At 41.7% G+C, this 16,710-nt stretch overlaps 1 protein-coding gene across 5 annotated transcripts in view; it reads left to right on the top strand.

The window, feature by feature from the left end:
- Sh3d19 (SH3 domain containing 19) overlaps positions 1-16,710 on the top strand; it is a 159,568-nt gene that overhangs the window by 37,846 nt on the left and 105,012 nt on the right. The window contains exon 1 of one of the 5 annotated variants that reach the window (XM_076932602.1): positions 8,753-9,038. The exons of 3 other annotated variants lie outside the window; for them this stretch is intronic. In XM_076932602.1, coding sequence (XP_076788717.1) covers positions 9,026-9,038 — 13 coding nt within the window. In that variant the 5' untranslated portion in view covers positions 8,753-9,025. Of the gene's footprint in view, positions 1-8,752; positions 9,039-16,710 lie in introns of those variants that run through there. One more of the 5 variants, XM_076932605.1, reaches the window with a different exon arrangement.

Here is a 16,710-nt window from a genome sequence, read left to right on the forward strand (position 1 = left end):
TTATTTCCCCATTATTTAGAACTTTTACTTTTCTCAACCAGGCACCCCCTTCCTGCTTATGTGTAGGGAAGCCACATGAGTAGGTAGGTGTGGTTTGAAAAGCCCAAAAAGAGAGCAAGTGGTGGTGGCCTTTGATGGACTGAGGTGAAATATTCTTACAAACTACTCTTACTGCTGAAGGTTGTGGTCTTAAATTCCTCTCAACCCTAATTTTAATGATGGTTCTTAAACGCTTTAACCTCCTTCTAGCTCACCGCCCACCAGAGGTAGTGGAAAAGAAAGGTTATGGATACGGGGGAAGTGGACCTGTTTAGAAATTGTCCTTTGGAGCAAATCCCATCTGCGTTGTCAGGAAATCAGCAACTCAGTTCACGATTCAGCAGCAATGGCAGCTCAACCCATTTGCAATATATCGTGAATATACCAGCAGTCCAGTTCGGTAGAGTTGGGGTAGCAAAGACAAATTGGCAGCAGTGACACAGTGTAGTAGAGTCAGCAGGAGGATCTAGGACCACCAGGGATGCCAGGAGAAGTTCTCAGCTGTACCTCTCTCAGCAAAGACCAAGAAGCATTACAAAGCTAGCTATGCAAGCAGGCCACACGTCTCTCACCGTCTGTCGAGTCCTGTTTAAACTCCCTCCAAATAGCAAATAGTGTCCTCCAGGGGTCTTGCCTCACCACATGTCTTGCCTCAGCATGTGAGTTTGTCTTAGCAAAACTCCATGTGAGCCTGTATCAGCTGACACCACTCTGCCAATCGGCCTGAGTTCGAGAAACTGACCTGAACCTGCCAGCACCCCACCGGAAGGTTTTTGGTATGTTTCTTTCTATGGAGTCAGACAAATGGAGCTGAACTACACAGTGTAAGGCAGGCCAGTACATGTGAAGAATCTGTCATCACTCTTCCTTTCACGTGCTTGCTTTAGCGAAACATCCGTTCACTTGTATCTCCTTCAGCAAATCATTCCTTCATGTGTCTGCCGTAGGGAAACATCCTTTCACCTGTGTCTGCTTCAGGAAAACACTCCTTCACGTGTCTGCCCTAGCAAAATCCATCCCACACAGCTGACTTTCCAAAGAACCCCTAAGTTTCCACTTCATAAGATCACTTCTCCAGAACACGGTATGTTCTTGTAAGAAAATACAATGCTTCTATTTAGACTCAGGATATCTCCCCTCAGAAGCCAAAGGTCTAATAAACATATAGTTAACTGACTTCCTTCTTACAGTCCAAGTTAACTATGTACTATCTTTTTTCCCTATCAGTTTCTCATATTGTGAACAAAAATTAACTTTTCCTTTTTGGAATGATCTTATTCCAAGTATGTTGACTTGAACTTGTATTCCTATAATACATGAGGAATATATTTGCAGAGATCTTTTGGTTTTCTTTTAGATGTAACTGTCATTCTGTCTCACCTATTATGTATTATATTTAAGTTTTGGTTTTTAAAAAGGTGCAGGACTAGTGGTTGTAGTTTAATGGTAGAACAGTTCTCTGGCATGCATGTGTGCATGGGTGTGTGTGCTCGCACATGCCCACACACACACACACACACACACACACACACACACAGTCTGTTAGCACAGGAGAAGAGAGACATCTAGGGTATAGGAGTATTATGAGGTAGCCTGTGATCACAGCTCCTGTTCTCCTGTTTCTGACAGTCAACAGTTGACTTCTGATTTTACTTCATCAGTTGTGTCTATTAAAAAGCAAACGTATGCCTTAAGGTAAGAGTTCCTTTGTAAAGTACTTTTCAGCTGTTTTGTAATTCTATAACATTTTTTATCTACTTGGGTTTTCTGTTTTTGTTCTGTTTTTGACTCTAACATCTAGATACATGGCGTCTTTCACAGTCTTTTAAAGTTTTCTACATATTCAGCATGTCTTTCTTATACTTAAGCATTCTCCAATGTCAAGTATTCTTTGGTAATAATGTCATCTAAAAAGAATTCTTCCTGGATCTTATTGACACAAACAGTGTTACTTTCAGAATAAATTGTAATCATTCTTTGAGTCTTAATTATCATTTATATAATCTTACATTTGGGATTTTTTTTTTTTGCAAAGTTCTTAGTACTTCATGTGTTTAGAAAACTTTTTAAAAATAATTTTTTATTATTTTCTTAATTTTATGAATACAGGGTTTTATGTCTGTGCCCTCATGTGCCTGGTGCCCACAGAGGCCAGAAGAGGTCACCTGATCCCTTGGACTGGAGTTACAGACAGTTGTGAGATACCATGTGGGTACTGGAATAGAACCTAGGTCCTCTGAAAGAGCAGCCAGTGCTTTAAACTGCTGAGCCATCTCTCCAGCTGAAAGCTCTTATAATGGCCCCAGTTTAGTTCACTTACCAGTATGTAATTACTTTATTTTTGTGGTTATTAATGAAAGCTATGACTTTCAATACTGATTTTTTTTGTGCTGTTTAATGAAATCTGAGATTTGCTTTGCTGTTGTTCATTCTACTTCATGCCAGAACTCCTTCCAATAACTATGTTTTACTCTTATCTGTCATGTGATATGTTGTTGTTTTGTTTTATGAAAGAAAAATGGACTTAGCCCTGGCTAGTGTGTATCCCCATGCTTTTAACCACTTATATTTTATATCCAGAGCTTAGGAAAAGAACAGTAAGGCAAGCTTGCATTTGTTATATGAAAGGTGTTTTTAGACACTCTCTCTATAACTTCAACAAAACCTTCCCCAACACCCCACCAGGGAGCACAACCACGAAGTACTTCCTGTGAATGGAGCTAATGAGAGACTCAAGGAATTCCCCTCTGTATTCTTCTGTGTGCTCCTCCAGCACTAGGCACAGCCAGCCTTGACCTTTGAGCCATCATAATACCGTGCCCCTTAGCTTCTAAATGAGAAGTGTCCAGCCTTTAATAGGCTCCCTGTGGTGGTTTGAATGAGAATGACCCCCAATGGCTCATATATTTGAGTTCTTAGTCCCCAATGGATGGACTGGTTGAGAAGGATTAGGAGATGTCGTTTTGGAGGAAGTGTGCCACTGGGGATGGGGTTTGAGGTTTCAAAAGCCCATGCCATTGCTATTCAGCTCTTTGTGCCTTGTGCTTTCAGAGGAGGATGTAAGCTTCTCAGTTACTGCTCCAGCACCATGCCTGCCTGCATGCTGGCACGCTCTTTGCCCTATTGGTCATGGACCCTTTGAAACTGTATGCCTCCAAGGAACTCTTCTATAAGTTGCCTGGGTCATGGTGTTTCTTCACAGCAATAGAGAAGTAACCAAGTCACTTCAGTCTTTGCCTGTTGAGTGGCACACCTTTCTGACTCATTACTGGAGAATACAGTAGGACATAATGAGATGACTGACATGAAAGTAGGTTATAAAAAGACCCAGGCTCTTGCTTTCACTCCTTCCTCCCTCACTCCCTCGTATGGAAGTCATTTTTTCCAGGCCATTTTGCAGAGGGCTTCCTGAGAGTGGGTGGGTAAAGAATGACAAACAAGCTGAGGTTTGCTGCGGGTACATGAATGAGCTCAGATATGAACGTGGAACATGGCCCAGACAGCAGCAGTTCACGAGAGACCCTGAGCCATTATGACCCAGCCCAGCCCTTCCTGGTCACTGACCCACAGAAAGCAACTAAGGTTTGCTGTTTCAGTGGCGTAAGTATGGAAGTGATTTGTTGTAGATGGCTAATGCACTGTGTGGGCTCCTCCAGCCTCACCCAATTTACCTGAAACCATCTGGTCTCTTACATTCTTCCCTTTTCTTCCGAATTGAGTCTTAAGTCCTGTGCTGTCTGACTTTCTTCTTGGCTTCAGCCAAAAGCAGGGTAACCTCTGGACCCCAGCTTCTTTTCCTACCTAGTGTGAAGTGGGGTTAGGCCAGGTGGTTTCTGGATTTCTTTCAGCCTTAAAGTTTTGTGTGTCTAAATTTCCTTCCAAGCTCTGCCCCAGTTTCATCAAGAGAATGAGTGTGAGAACTGTTAGGGTTGCCCAGTTGTTTTTAATTGACAGATTGTAGTTGTACAGCCTCATGGGCCGTATGCTATGGTACACTTACTGTGTACCGATCAGCTTAAGCCATTGCATTATCCATTGCCTCAAGTATTCACTCTGGCAGTTTGGCTTTCCAGACAGGTGGAGAAAGTCAACAAACAGGTTAGATTTACAGACCAGCAGACCTGTATCTATCTTGCTAACTCCAAATTTTAGAGTCTCAGCTTCTAAAATTTGCCTTTTCGCTTTCATTTGCAATTGCTCCTTCATCCTGGCCATAGTAACCTCACCAGTTAAGGTAGCCCCAAGAAAATCAGAGGCAGAAACTTAACAGAGAAACCCAGAAAGTGGGGGGCATCTCTGTGAATGAGATGGCTGACTTCTCTCTCAATTCAAAATTTATAGAAACTGATGTTTGTGTATACTGGAGGCTCACTGGTTCAGATATTGTATGCTGGAGGCTCACTGGTTTGGATATAATTTGATCCCCAGCTCATCACTCATTCAAGGACCCCAAAACTTCCAACTTGACACTCGAGCTTTTCTCTGCCTGTCCAGGGAAGATAGGAAAGTTGGACTGGAGGTAAATGAGCCTTTCTATGAGCTAGTTAAGATTTGAGGAGTTAAATCTGTCTGAAACTTGCTGGGTTCTCCAGGGGCTCTGAGGATAGCAGCATGGAAGAAGTGAACTGAGGAAGAAGGCAGCGTGTTACAAAGACTTGGTCCATGTTTCCTTGAGATGTACCCTCCGTCTCCCTACCCAAGCCCCAAACAGCACTTGGAGCAGATGATGGATTAACTTGATTCTGAGCACCGTGTTTTCGCCTTGACCGTGGTCCCTTCATGTCTGTAGATCTGTGAGAGGCATTCTCAGCCCCTTTAGCATGTATGCTGGCTTCAAAACTGCAGGGACAGAGCCGTGTTAAAGACCGAGAAGGCAACTTTCAGCAATAAATACAGATTCTAGCTAGTGGTTTTTGACAAGTAGCTCTGATTTAAAATATTTTGCCCTCATCGTGATACAGAGACGCATGCCTTTAGTCCCAGCACTTGGGAGGCAGAGACAGATAGATGAGTTTGAGGCCAGCCTGGTTGACAAAGCGAAGTCTAGAACATCCGGGGTTGTTACAAAGAGAAACCTTGTCTTAAAAAAACAGACAAACCAAAAAAGTAATTGGCCCCGCGGTAGGCAGAATCCTGATTTATGGGTTTTGAAATAGTCTATAGCCTGAGGTCCTGGGTGTGAAGAAGGCTCATGGTCGTTGTTCCCGTTTAGATGGCACAGAGGAATCTTATGATTCAGGGAACAATAATATGGAATTATTCTTATATTTGGAACATAGTTTTATATTACTTATAATTTGGAATATAGTTTTATTCTTACATAGAAATAAAGGGTAGAATTAGTGTATTAAGAAGTGAGACTGTGGACACAGAAACGAGGCTCTTTGGCCAGTGTGCTTACCTTACCTGCCTACCCATGTATACTCTACCCAGGCAGACATTGGCATATTACCAATTACTTCTCAGATTAAACAGCACTGTCCTCCCTACAGCAGTTGTCCTGTCCCTTGTGATTCTTAGGTCATAGCTAAGTCAGAGCAAAAGCCAGTATAAGTAAGCAAGGAGGTCACAACAGGAGGCCTGAAGGGGCACAGGGTGGAGAAGGATTTGAAGGCTGGTGATTGCTCCGAGATGAAAGTACTTGCCAGGCAACCATGAGGGTCTGAGTTTGGTAGAGCCAAGGTAGATGTGACTGCCTAGGGCTCGGGACTCACCTGAGATCCCCGAGAGAAGTGGCAGCAGGTCCGCAGTGCCAACAGAATCCACACTCTGTCCTCAGGGACATGCATGGAGCAGCGAGGAAGAACAAGATACCCTCTCCTGGTGGAGTCCTTTGCTTCCACCCTACCCCACCTCACCCCTTTGTCTTCACCTCAGCCGGGCTGGGAAAGGATTGGACTGAGAGACTATTGCAGGCTCAGGCTGTTTGGCGAGTTTCTGCTTCCTCTGAGGGATAGGGGTAGAGCAGGGAAGGGAGCAATAGAAGAAGCAGGGCCTAATTAATGGGTAGTGGCTATAGTGTGGGACGAGTCTAGACACAGACCTTCTGCCCTCCCTGTTACGTGTCAGGAGCATACTGCAGTCTCTCAACTAATTCCTCCCTGACAGTAGGAAGCTTACACCAAGCCCTAAACTGGGATCAAAAAAGCCTCTGAGGACTGGCTGTACTGGAAAATAATGGGGAATTCACCTGTTGGTCAGCTAGCCAGTGTTAGCTGTTAGCTAGCCAGTGGTCTCTGCTTTCTCTTTACATTTTTGCCCTTTTATACCCTGTTCTTTGCAGTCCTTGGTCACCAGGTATTTGTGGGTATTTGTAATATACAAGGTGTTAGGCGAAATGGAGACCAGGATGTGTAGCACTGATGGGGCTTTGGAGTCGGGTAGGAGAGTCTAGTGGGAAGGGAGAACTAGCTCAGAGGTTTTAGTTTAGAACTTCTGTTTACTAAAATAATAATAGAGAAGGCTATGAAAGGTAAGTGACCGCATTGGCCTGCATGGCACAGGCTGTCTAGCCTCGTTCCTGGCCCACCTGCAGGTTGACCCTGAGAACTTTTGAACATATGACTTACTGCTGAGCAAGAGCTGGTTATGGCTGCTAATATGATGATGGTGCTGGAGCAGTACAGGAAAACACCATGAAAATAATAACAATGTATACAGTTGGAAGGCCTGTGGTGGGAAAAGGGAGGGCTGGGTTTTCCAAGAGTCACGGATAGCACTGTGATGCTGTAAGGATTTCAGTTGAGAACAGGACCTTTCAAGAGGTCAGTGCATCAAAAGACACATTTATGCCCAGTGTGACCTGATGGTAGCAAGCACGCTGTCCAATCAGGAGACACTGTTTTCTCCTTCCCAGTCAGCACATTTGTTACAATGTTATAAAAAGCTCATTCATTAACTTAATGAGCAGTTTTGTAGAGATCGGTTTTTTAAGATAGTCTCTTAATACATGCTGACGCCATGATTTTGAATCTATTTCTGTGAGGCGATAACTAATGTAATTCAAGTGTTCACATTTCTGGTTATAGAACTTGAAATGCAAGTAGATCTCAGGGAAGATGCTTCTTTCTCCAGAGTGCCTCATGCCCAGCTGTGCCTTCTAGATTCCCTCCCCCAGTGGTTATCAACCCTTCTAATGCTGCAACCCTTTAATACAATTCATCATGTTGTGGTACACCCCCCCCCCAACCATATTATTGTGGTTGCTACTTCATAATAGTAATTTTGCTATTGTCATGCATAAGATACAAATATCTGATGGTCATAAGGTAACCTGTTTGAAAGGGGTTGTGGCCCACAGGTTGAGAACCACTGCCCTAGACTGCCTGGCATGTTATCATGAGGAACAGGGTTCCTGTTTCTTCATGTGAGTCCCCTGGTTGGGGACTGCAGGAAAACCTGAACAAACGTATTAAATATCTCAAAATAACAAGTAACATCAAGGAAGTAGGTAAGACCTCAGAGTAGAGAGCAAAAGTAATCTTGGCCATAGCACCCAGAAGTTAGAATTTTATGAATATGTACAATTTATATAGAGATAATTATGGACTCTGGAGAAAAAGTATTTATAGTCTTTTGTTATTATCAAAATTGTCCTTTTGGTTTATAAACCAAATAACCCCTCTAACAATACGTTATTGCGTAGAGATTTGAAAACGATTCTAAATCATTTAATGTGATCAGTCACAGAAACTCAATGGTGTTTTTATTTGCTCAGTGTTCTTTCTCAGCGCACAATGGCCTTTCCAGTCCTCAGCCCCCTGTTGTGGATAAGAAAACTGAGGTTGTTGTTGGCCAAGTGTAAGCTAATTATCTTATATGTCAAGTAGCAAAGCTTGGTATCTCCCCAGCTTCCTAATATTACAGATTCCAACCCAGAATTCATTGTCTAGCAACATATCCTTCCTATCGAAGGTTCCTAACGAATCATTGCTTGTTCACCGAGTGGTCAGTTCTGAGTTCCTATGCCAGGTGCCAGGACCTGTTCTAGAGTAGACATGTCAAAACAGAAAAGGGCCCGTCTGGATATCTTATATTCTGTCCCCTTTTCGAGTTTAGAATTTCTTGTGGCTTTCATTTGTTAGCTAAACCACAGAAAGAAAGGAAAGAGTAAAGGCAGAAGATGCTATCCTAGTGGAGATTACATAACTTTAATACCTTTCTCTTAGGACTTACAAATATGATCTAAAGAATGAACAGGCGGAACAGGAGGTGCACTAATTAAAAGGCCAGCCTTGGCTACAGAATTTAGTTTAAACTGAGATGGCCGTAACTAATTTCTTAATTAAGAAAATGGTGAGCAGGTCATAGTGGCTGTGTGTACATAATCGCTATTCTTGAGAAGCTGAGGCAGGAGGATGGTCACAAGTGGCCTGTGCTGTATACTTAAACCCTGTGTTAGAAAAGAGAGGAGAAGGGGGAAAGTGGAAGAATTGGGAAGCCATCATTTTCTTTAGCTCGTTTGTAAAGATCGTAGGATTGGAGTAATTCCCAGGAAGTATTGCCTTTAGATCCACCAGAGTTCCTGAGTTTCTGATGACTACACTGGAAATTTTTTTCTTTAATCAGTAACCAGGTTTTCATATCTTTAAACTTTGACCTATTTTTAGGAGAAATCTGCACACATCTGATAGGCAGTAGTATAGATTTAGACTTTGCAAGTTTATTCTCCTTTCTCATGATTATTTTATGAAAATCTTGAATGTATGCTCTTAATCCAGTTAAGTCATATTTTTTAATTGTGGCTTGAAAAACCTTAATCTTTCAGAAAAGAAAAACACTGGAAACAGTGTTCAGCTTTAAACGGGAAGAGTTAAGTGTATTATTTTTCTTTTATGTAATGGAGAAAATGTTTTTAAATACTGTGACTTGTACAGACATCCTGAACGTGTGCTGAGGATGAAGGTGAGAACTGACTGACACACGTGTGCCTCGGGTGTCATGTGATCTTTCTTGTCAGCACAGTAATTGCCCCGGAGGCTCCGGAATGGAGAGTTGGTGTAAGTACACATCTGTTTGAGCCTCAAAACAATCCTGAGTATCCACGTAAGTGGTTTTGAGGTTCCCTTTGTGTGTTTGAGTGGGAGATGACAGAGAAGCTAACAGATGGCCCACCAGGATATTGTGTTGACAGGGGAGAAACCTAATTCAGTTGCTTTAGTTTCTGAATAATAAACATTCAAGCCAGTACAAACTCACGGTGAGAAAATCCTGGAGCAATTTTTCCACTGAAGTGTTTTACTTATGTTTTCTGGAGAGGGACTGGCAGATAAGAGGAGAGAGTAGGAGACCAGAGAGGGAAAGAGAGAGCAGAGACAGAGACAGAGACAGACAGAGACAGAGACAAACTGGTGACCGTCCGAAGATTTGAACCTTTGTCTACAGTTTCTTGAAGTTTTTTTTCACACTTTGCCAAGAGTTTCTTTCCTGTTGACCTTTGTCACTGGAAGAATTTCTTAATGCTTAAAGCAGTTTTTCCTAGTAATTTTAGATCTAAAATTGCTACTGCCTTGATTCATACGTGTTTGAACAGGTAGAAATATTTTCTCATTAAATCAAGTTTAATCTTCTCCTTGTGCTCCCTGCTGTGTGGGGAGAACTTTGAAGCAAGGATCAGAAATCAGATGACACAAATGCTCCCTAATTAGGGACGTCCCTATTCAGCACCAACCAAAAACGTATTGGCCAGTCTCTCAGTCAGCCACGCTTATTCCTGCACACCAAATTCCTGAATATTTTGGGTGAAAATACTTTGTCCACTTAAAGAAACAGCTAGACTTTTTCCAGACTCTCATTAGGCAAAATTATAAAGAAGGTGAGCATTTAAACACATCTTCCAATTAAAAATGGCTAACAAAGTGGAGACAAAGTGGCCATTTCTGATATGCCTCAGAGATGGGGCTTGTTATGACAGTGTTAGTGTTGGCCTCCTTTTGCATGCTCCCCAAAGCACTGCTAAGAACACATGTTTGTGGATGTCACCTTGCTGAATGCAGGAAGATGAGAGCAGCCAGTTTTTTTTTTTTTTTTTTTTTTCCTCTCAGTGAAGACTGAACCTAGAACCTCACACATGCTAGGCAAGTATTTTATGATGAAGTTACCTGCCTTCTAAATTGTATCTTGAGATAGGAGCTCATCGGGTTGCTCTTGGTGGCCTTGAACTGGCAATCGATCCTTCTGCCTCAGCTGGTATTGGAGTGCCACCATTCCTGCTACCAGAAGGCTCTAATGAGCTATAAGAAAATCACCACTTGTTTATAGCACCACGTTAATTCTTTAAAAGTAGACATTTTATATACTACAACCACACTGTATATCTAAGATTTAATATATGCTGGTTTGAAGATGGCAGCAGGGAATGGCTACAGATGGGCACAAGGGATTAGTCACTGGGGGTGAGAACAGAGCAGGTTTCAGAGATAATAAATAAATAGATTGAGACTCCCTATTCTGCATTCTGAGGTTCTTGTTGCCAGCAAAGAATTCAGAATACAGTGAGACAAAGTAAATGATAGAGAATATGTTTATCAGGGCAAAGGTACATTTAAGGGATGAGATACATTGCTGGGCTTTTGTACATATTATAGCTTATTCCCTGGGCAAACTTTGCTGAAGGGAGAGTTATCTTGAGTTAATGAGCTAAGATTACAGAAATGGGTTAAGATTGTTTCAGAATGGGGTTTGCTCCCCTTTCCTGCCCTCATAGGGGGTTTACAGCTGTGGCATGATGGGAGCAGGCAAATCTGTATGGTTAATGATGCATAGATGTGTTTGGTCAGCCATATTGGTCTCACTACTTTGTGGCAGTCTTGTGTCTTCATGGTGAGACTATCACATCCTGCCCTGCTGTAAGGATTCTGTAGTCACTGCAGTCTGTGTAGTTTGCCTCTTGATAGTCCTGTGACTGACTGATGGACGTCAGTGGGAGAGCTCTACAGTGTCTGCAGTAACGTGTGCTCAGCTCTGTACGTTTACTAGATCATTGGCTTGTATTCTTAAAGAGGTAGATTTTATGGCACGTAACTTAATCATCATTAAGCTGTATGAGATGAAAAACGTGTGACCGTAGCTGACCGTAGAACTCATGACATCTGAAGAAGGGTTAATGTGGATTAGATAGAGAAGTCAAAAGAAGAGTACAGTGAAAATCTTCATGGAAATCTCCATTGCCCTTCTAGTTCTGGAGAGTTTTTTTTTTTTTTTTTTTTTTTTTTAAACTGAACTTTTGAAGAGGAAAAAAGCTGTAAACTTTTTAAAATGTCAAATTTTTCTGGTTTAGAAAGATCCATTCCCATTTCTACCATGGTAAGGAAGAATGCCCATATCTGTGCTATTTGTATCAGCATTGGACATTATTATTAAAAAATAGTGTCATTTTCTATGTATTTAGTTAAACACAGAATAAGATAGAGGAGGAAAGGAGTTGGAGACTTGGGAGAGGAGCAGATATTTCTTAAGAGGCAACTTAAGACTTTGTTTGTTTGTTTTTGTTTTTCAAGACAGGGTTTCTCTGTGTAGCCCTGGCTGTCCTAGAACTCACCCTGTAGACCAGGCTGGCCTCGAACTTAGAAATCTGCCTGCCTCTGCCTCCCAAGTGCTGGGATTAAAGGTGTGCGCCACTGCTGCCCGGCTAATTTAAGACTAACTTAAGACTTTCAAATGCTAACATTTCAGCAAACACTTCCCATGCTGCTTGTGTTTTTCAGTAAAAAAGGAATCAAGGGAGCAGCTTGGGGCCCTACACTGACCACAGACGTAAAAGGGTCAACAGTCTACACTGACAATTAACTGTGCCTTCCCGGCTCAAAGCCAACTAAAGGGAATAAATTTGGTTAGCTACCTGACATCTCTAGCCTGAATTTTAGTCTGTAAATAACAGCCACAGAGTTAAAACCAGCAATACTGGAATTCACCTGCTTATTTCTTCCTTGGCCCAGCCAAAGGCGATTGAGCGTAGTTTTAACTCCTCGGGCAGAACAAAGTTTTTATGCCCATCTCAGTACAACTTAGAGACGGAGGCACCCAGCGCTTTGCTTTCTCTGTGTGCCCATCCTGACCTTCCACGGTGTTCTCTCCTTTCTGCTTTATTTAAAGATCCCTTGTCCCTTCCTCCGATCCCCACTTCATTCTGCAGTAAGATTCTCTTGAGTCCCATTTCTTAAGTCATGAGTCATGACTTCATAAGGGATCCAGTAACTAAATAAATGTAGGAGTCTTGAAAAATGTGTAGCTTCTAAGATGCAGTGACCAAAAATGAGTTAAAAAATCAAATGTGTAATGTTCTTTTGGAGGTGCGTGCTTGTGCTGAGTCACATGACTTCACTCCAGCCGTGGTCCTGAATGCCCGTGTGTCCCATGCCATGTCATCATGACAGGTAGCACCAGTGAGTGTTGCCTGGAATACCTAATTTTCAAGACCGTTGTATATTGCAATCTACAGTGTTTTTGATGTGCATACAAAATTTTCTGCTCTTTAGAAACATAATTAATTATGTTTAATAATTAGGAAAAACAAAGACAATATTTTTATGCCAGCATTCTTCAGCGTGTATCAAATTAATATGTTTTTGGATTGTATTGGGTTACAATGTTTTATTTATCTATGATTTTTATTTATTTTATTTAATATGTGTGTGTGTGTGTGTGTGTGTGTGTGTGTGTGTGTGTGTGTGTGTGTTTTGCCAGCATGCATACCTGTGTACCACTGTGTGCTTGGTGTCTGCAGAGTCCAGAAGGCTTCAAAACCCCTGGAACTGGAGTTATAGTGGACACGGTTGTGTGGGTTTTGGGAATCTAACCTGGGTCCTCGGGAAAAGCAAACAGTGCTCTTCACTGCTGAGCCATCTCTCCAGCCCTCAAAGCTTTGATTTTCAAAAATTGGTGTTTGGGTTTGATTTTAAAAAATTTTAATGAACTTTGTCTTGGGATTAGCACAGAATTTCCAGTAGTTTCAGAAATGGCTCTAACCATACTTTAACTACTTTGTACCACGTTTTTATGCGAAGGAGCACTGGCCGCATCGATGATTATAAATCAAAATAGCAATCAGCTCTGAGAACTATTGAAGATGTTCTGTCCTTTAGCATCCCATTTAGTCAGGATTTAATTATTTATATAAAATTAAGCAAGCACACCTATCATTAATATTTAAGTTTGCCTTTGTCTTTAATAAGTAATAAGCTACATGTATACCACAGAATTCTTTTAAAGTAAATTACTTTGTGATTTACTGTCAGTAAATGTTTGATATATGTACTAATTTTATATACCTGTGTATATGGAGTTGCATAAAAACTTCTCAGGTGAAAGAGGTCATGAGTGGAAAGAATTTACTAAGCCCTTGTCTAAGGGAGACATTGCTAACTCCACACTGAAGGGACTTTCCGGTTCTCTGGTGACACATGCACAAATGTAATTTGGATTTACCCTAAGAGGCATCAAGCTCAGAGAAAGACAGTTGACAGCACCCCTCTAGTACCTGGAGTTGGGCTTTCCTTTTCACATTTATATTTTATATGCTGTTAGTAAAATTTAACTTTTGTAGCAAAAGGTTTTAGCTATTTTAATCTGGAGGAGGATTTAGGGTTTTTTTTGTTTTTGGTATTTATTTATTTATTTATTTATTTATTTATTTATTTATTTTCGAGACAGGGTTTCTCTGTGTAGTCCTGGCTGTCCTGGAACTCACTCTGTAGACCAGGCTGGCTTCAAACTCAGAAATCCGCCTGCCTCTGCCTCCCAAGTGCTGGGATTAAAGCCGTGTGCCACCACTACCCAGCAGATTTAGTTTTCTTAAAAACATAAATTAAAACACTAGCAGAAAAACTTGCTATTTTTACCTCTTGTGAGGGTGGCGATCTGGTCTCTTCAAGTCGTGTATCTCACCAGGCCTTCTCTTTACTGTTCTTCCCTAGTTAAATTTATCTTCTTTGGGGATTGAGACTGGCCAGATCTGAGGGAAAGACACAGAAGGCCGTCCTGGACCAGTGTAAATCCATCCAATAACATTTGAATTTGACAGCTCACAGCTAAACTACACCCAGAATGTTATGAGCTTTTACAGGAAACAGGTAGGAATGTTCCAAAGGCCTGGGCACACTTGCTACTGAAAGCTGGGCAGGCGGGAGGAGTCAGTCTCTGTGGTGGGTTTACTCCTGCATGCTGCTGAGAGAGGACCCCTGTTTCCCACGGGAGGGTGTTGATTTGTAAATTTTACCAAACATCAGTATTTCCTCACTATTCCCCCAGAAACAAATGAAGTGGAAATCAGATCTTGTTGCAATATCTAATCAATATATGAACAAATAAATATTAACGTGCTCCAAAAGAGCCAGCAGTAGTCATGGTAGAAAGTTTAGAGAGTACTCCTGTTTGCCTGTCCGTTTTGCTGTCTCAGGGACAGCCTGTGCACTGATGCTTGGCCAACACTTGACTTTCATACTGGAAGCATGTTCACCAAATAGATTCTTTTAGTAACTCAAGTGAAAGACCACCACAATTCTGGTGTCCACTGTCATCTTAGGCTCTTTCAGAATGTTCATTTTATTTGATATATGTGCTTTATGGTCTTTGGTTTTAACACAACACTCCTGTCCTTTAAAAATAACTGTTAAGAAATTATATTTAAATCCCATTTTAGGGAGGAGTACGGAGAAGAAGAGGAGGAGTAAGGAGAGGAGGAGGAGGTGAGGAGGAGCTAGGTGATGAGAGAGAAAGAGAGAGGGGGGCTAGGCATGGAGGCAGATGTTCACATGTCTCCGTCAGTCAAAGATAGTTGATATGTCTAGGTTGGGTATTAGGTTACACTTCTGATTGATATTGAGCATTACCAAACTTACAAAGCCTTTGGTTAACATTAAAAAAATTGTATAAAAGCAAAAAGGGGAAGGGGGAATGGGATAGGGGTTTTCTAGGGAGGGGAAATGGGGAAAGGGGATGGCATCTGAAATGTAAATAAAATATCCAATAAAAAATAAATTTTAAAAAAATCCCATTTTAACCATCTTTATGCTTTTTTAAAATATTTTTTTTATTTTCCTTTATCCCCTTAGACAAATGTGTCATCCCTAGTCTCAGATATAAAGAATTTAGGATTAAGTCTTAGTGTTATTGGTTCTTGGCTTTGTTGCACACTGTACTTTCCCAAGGTCAACTCTAATGTCTAACTTTCTTGCTATACTCTGTCAAGGCTCTGAGCAATTAATTGTATAAGCTTAGGTTGTAGTTCTCCCAAATGATTCACTCCTAGGATATCTTTGAACAATATCAGAAACAACGTCAACCCTTCGAGTCTTGTGCTGTTGTCTGGGTGAAACTCAAGAGTGCCTGTCCCTGCAATCCACACCTTGTGTACTGTAGACCCTTAAAGGTCAAGTCAGCTTTTGCTCCCTGCTGATTAACTTCAGGAGTTAATAGCCATTTTATTAAACCACAAAAATCATTCAGCCTTCTGGTTAGCACCTGCTGGCACCGTGAACTAATGTACATTAAGCTTGGAAACTGAATTCCACAGCAGGTCTTCAGTATGCATCAAGCTATCCACTCTTTGGAGGGGGCATGATGAGATATTCTTCTTTCTGAGTTCCTTTTCTAGTAGCGGGATAACGTCATGACTCTCTGTGTGGTGGTTTAACTGTTTGGGGAGGTATGGCCAGGGGTGGGCTTTGAGGTTTCAGAAGCTTTGTGTTTCCAGTGAGCTCTCTCTGCCTCCAGTTTGCAGTGGAGCCAAGAGCTCTCAGCTGTGCTTGCTCTTGCTACCCACCGCCATGGCTTTGATCTGCCTTCAGGGACTCTTACACTCTGGAACAGTATGCCCATTTAAATGCTTTCTTTTGTAAGTTGTCTTGGTCATGGTATTTAATCACAGCAATAGAAAAGTAACTAAGACACTCATTTATGGTTGGTCTCCTTTTCAGTAGCAATTCTCAAACCATGCTAGTATTTTAACTTGTATCAAAGAATGAAGTTTTCCTCAATGCTCCAGTAAAATAAATAAGAGTGCTTTCAGTGCGTAGCTTTCCCCAGCAGTTGGAGAGCTTTGCCGTGGGAGATTGCTTTGAACACTTACAGTGCAGACCCTGTGTCTCCTGCTTTGATTTTGTTTTCAAAACAGTATTATTAATAGTTACCATTGTGCTATAAGGAGTCTTTTCTCTAGCTTAGTATTTGTCCAGTTATGACTTAATTTTTGCCATTGGGCAAGAACGTAAAACGATGGAAGGTGGTAGCTTAATGGTAGAGTGCCTGCCCAGCACCAGCGAGGCCTGCACTTACTCTCCATTATAAAAAGGAAAGAATGCAGGAAAGGGAAGAGGGAGTATGCTGGGTTGAGGGGAAGGGAGAGAAAGTGAGGGGAGGTGATGGGTGGATGACAGCAGGGAGGAGGGGTGATGTGTTGAAGGGAAGGGAGGGAAGGGGATGGGGAGGGAAGATGCTGTGTTGAGGGGAATGGGAAGGGAGGGAAGGACTTTGCCATCAGTTATACAGGGACCACTTATATTTACTCCTTTGAATCAAGACATGACTATGTAGTGTTTGACTCTCACGTCTTGGCGATATTCACAGAAGTAAATAGCAAGAGACAATCCTTTTTCCGTTTTATAGCATAAGAGCTTAAACGTTATTGTCAGTTGCTGTACTTTTTATTTGATAATAACATCGCTGTCGTCTTAG

The sequence above is a fragment of the Arvicanthis niloticus genome, chromosome 4 (genome assembly GCF_011762505.2).
Source record: "Arvicanthis niloticus isolate mArvNil1 chromosome 4, mArvNil1.pat.X, whole genome shotgun sequence".
Lineage (NCBI taxonomy): Eukaryota > Metazoa > Chordata > Mammalia > Rodentia > Muridae > Arvicanthis > Arvicanthis niloticus.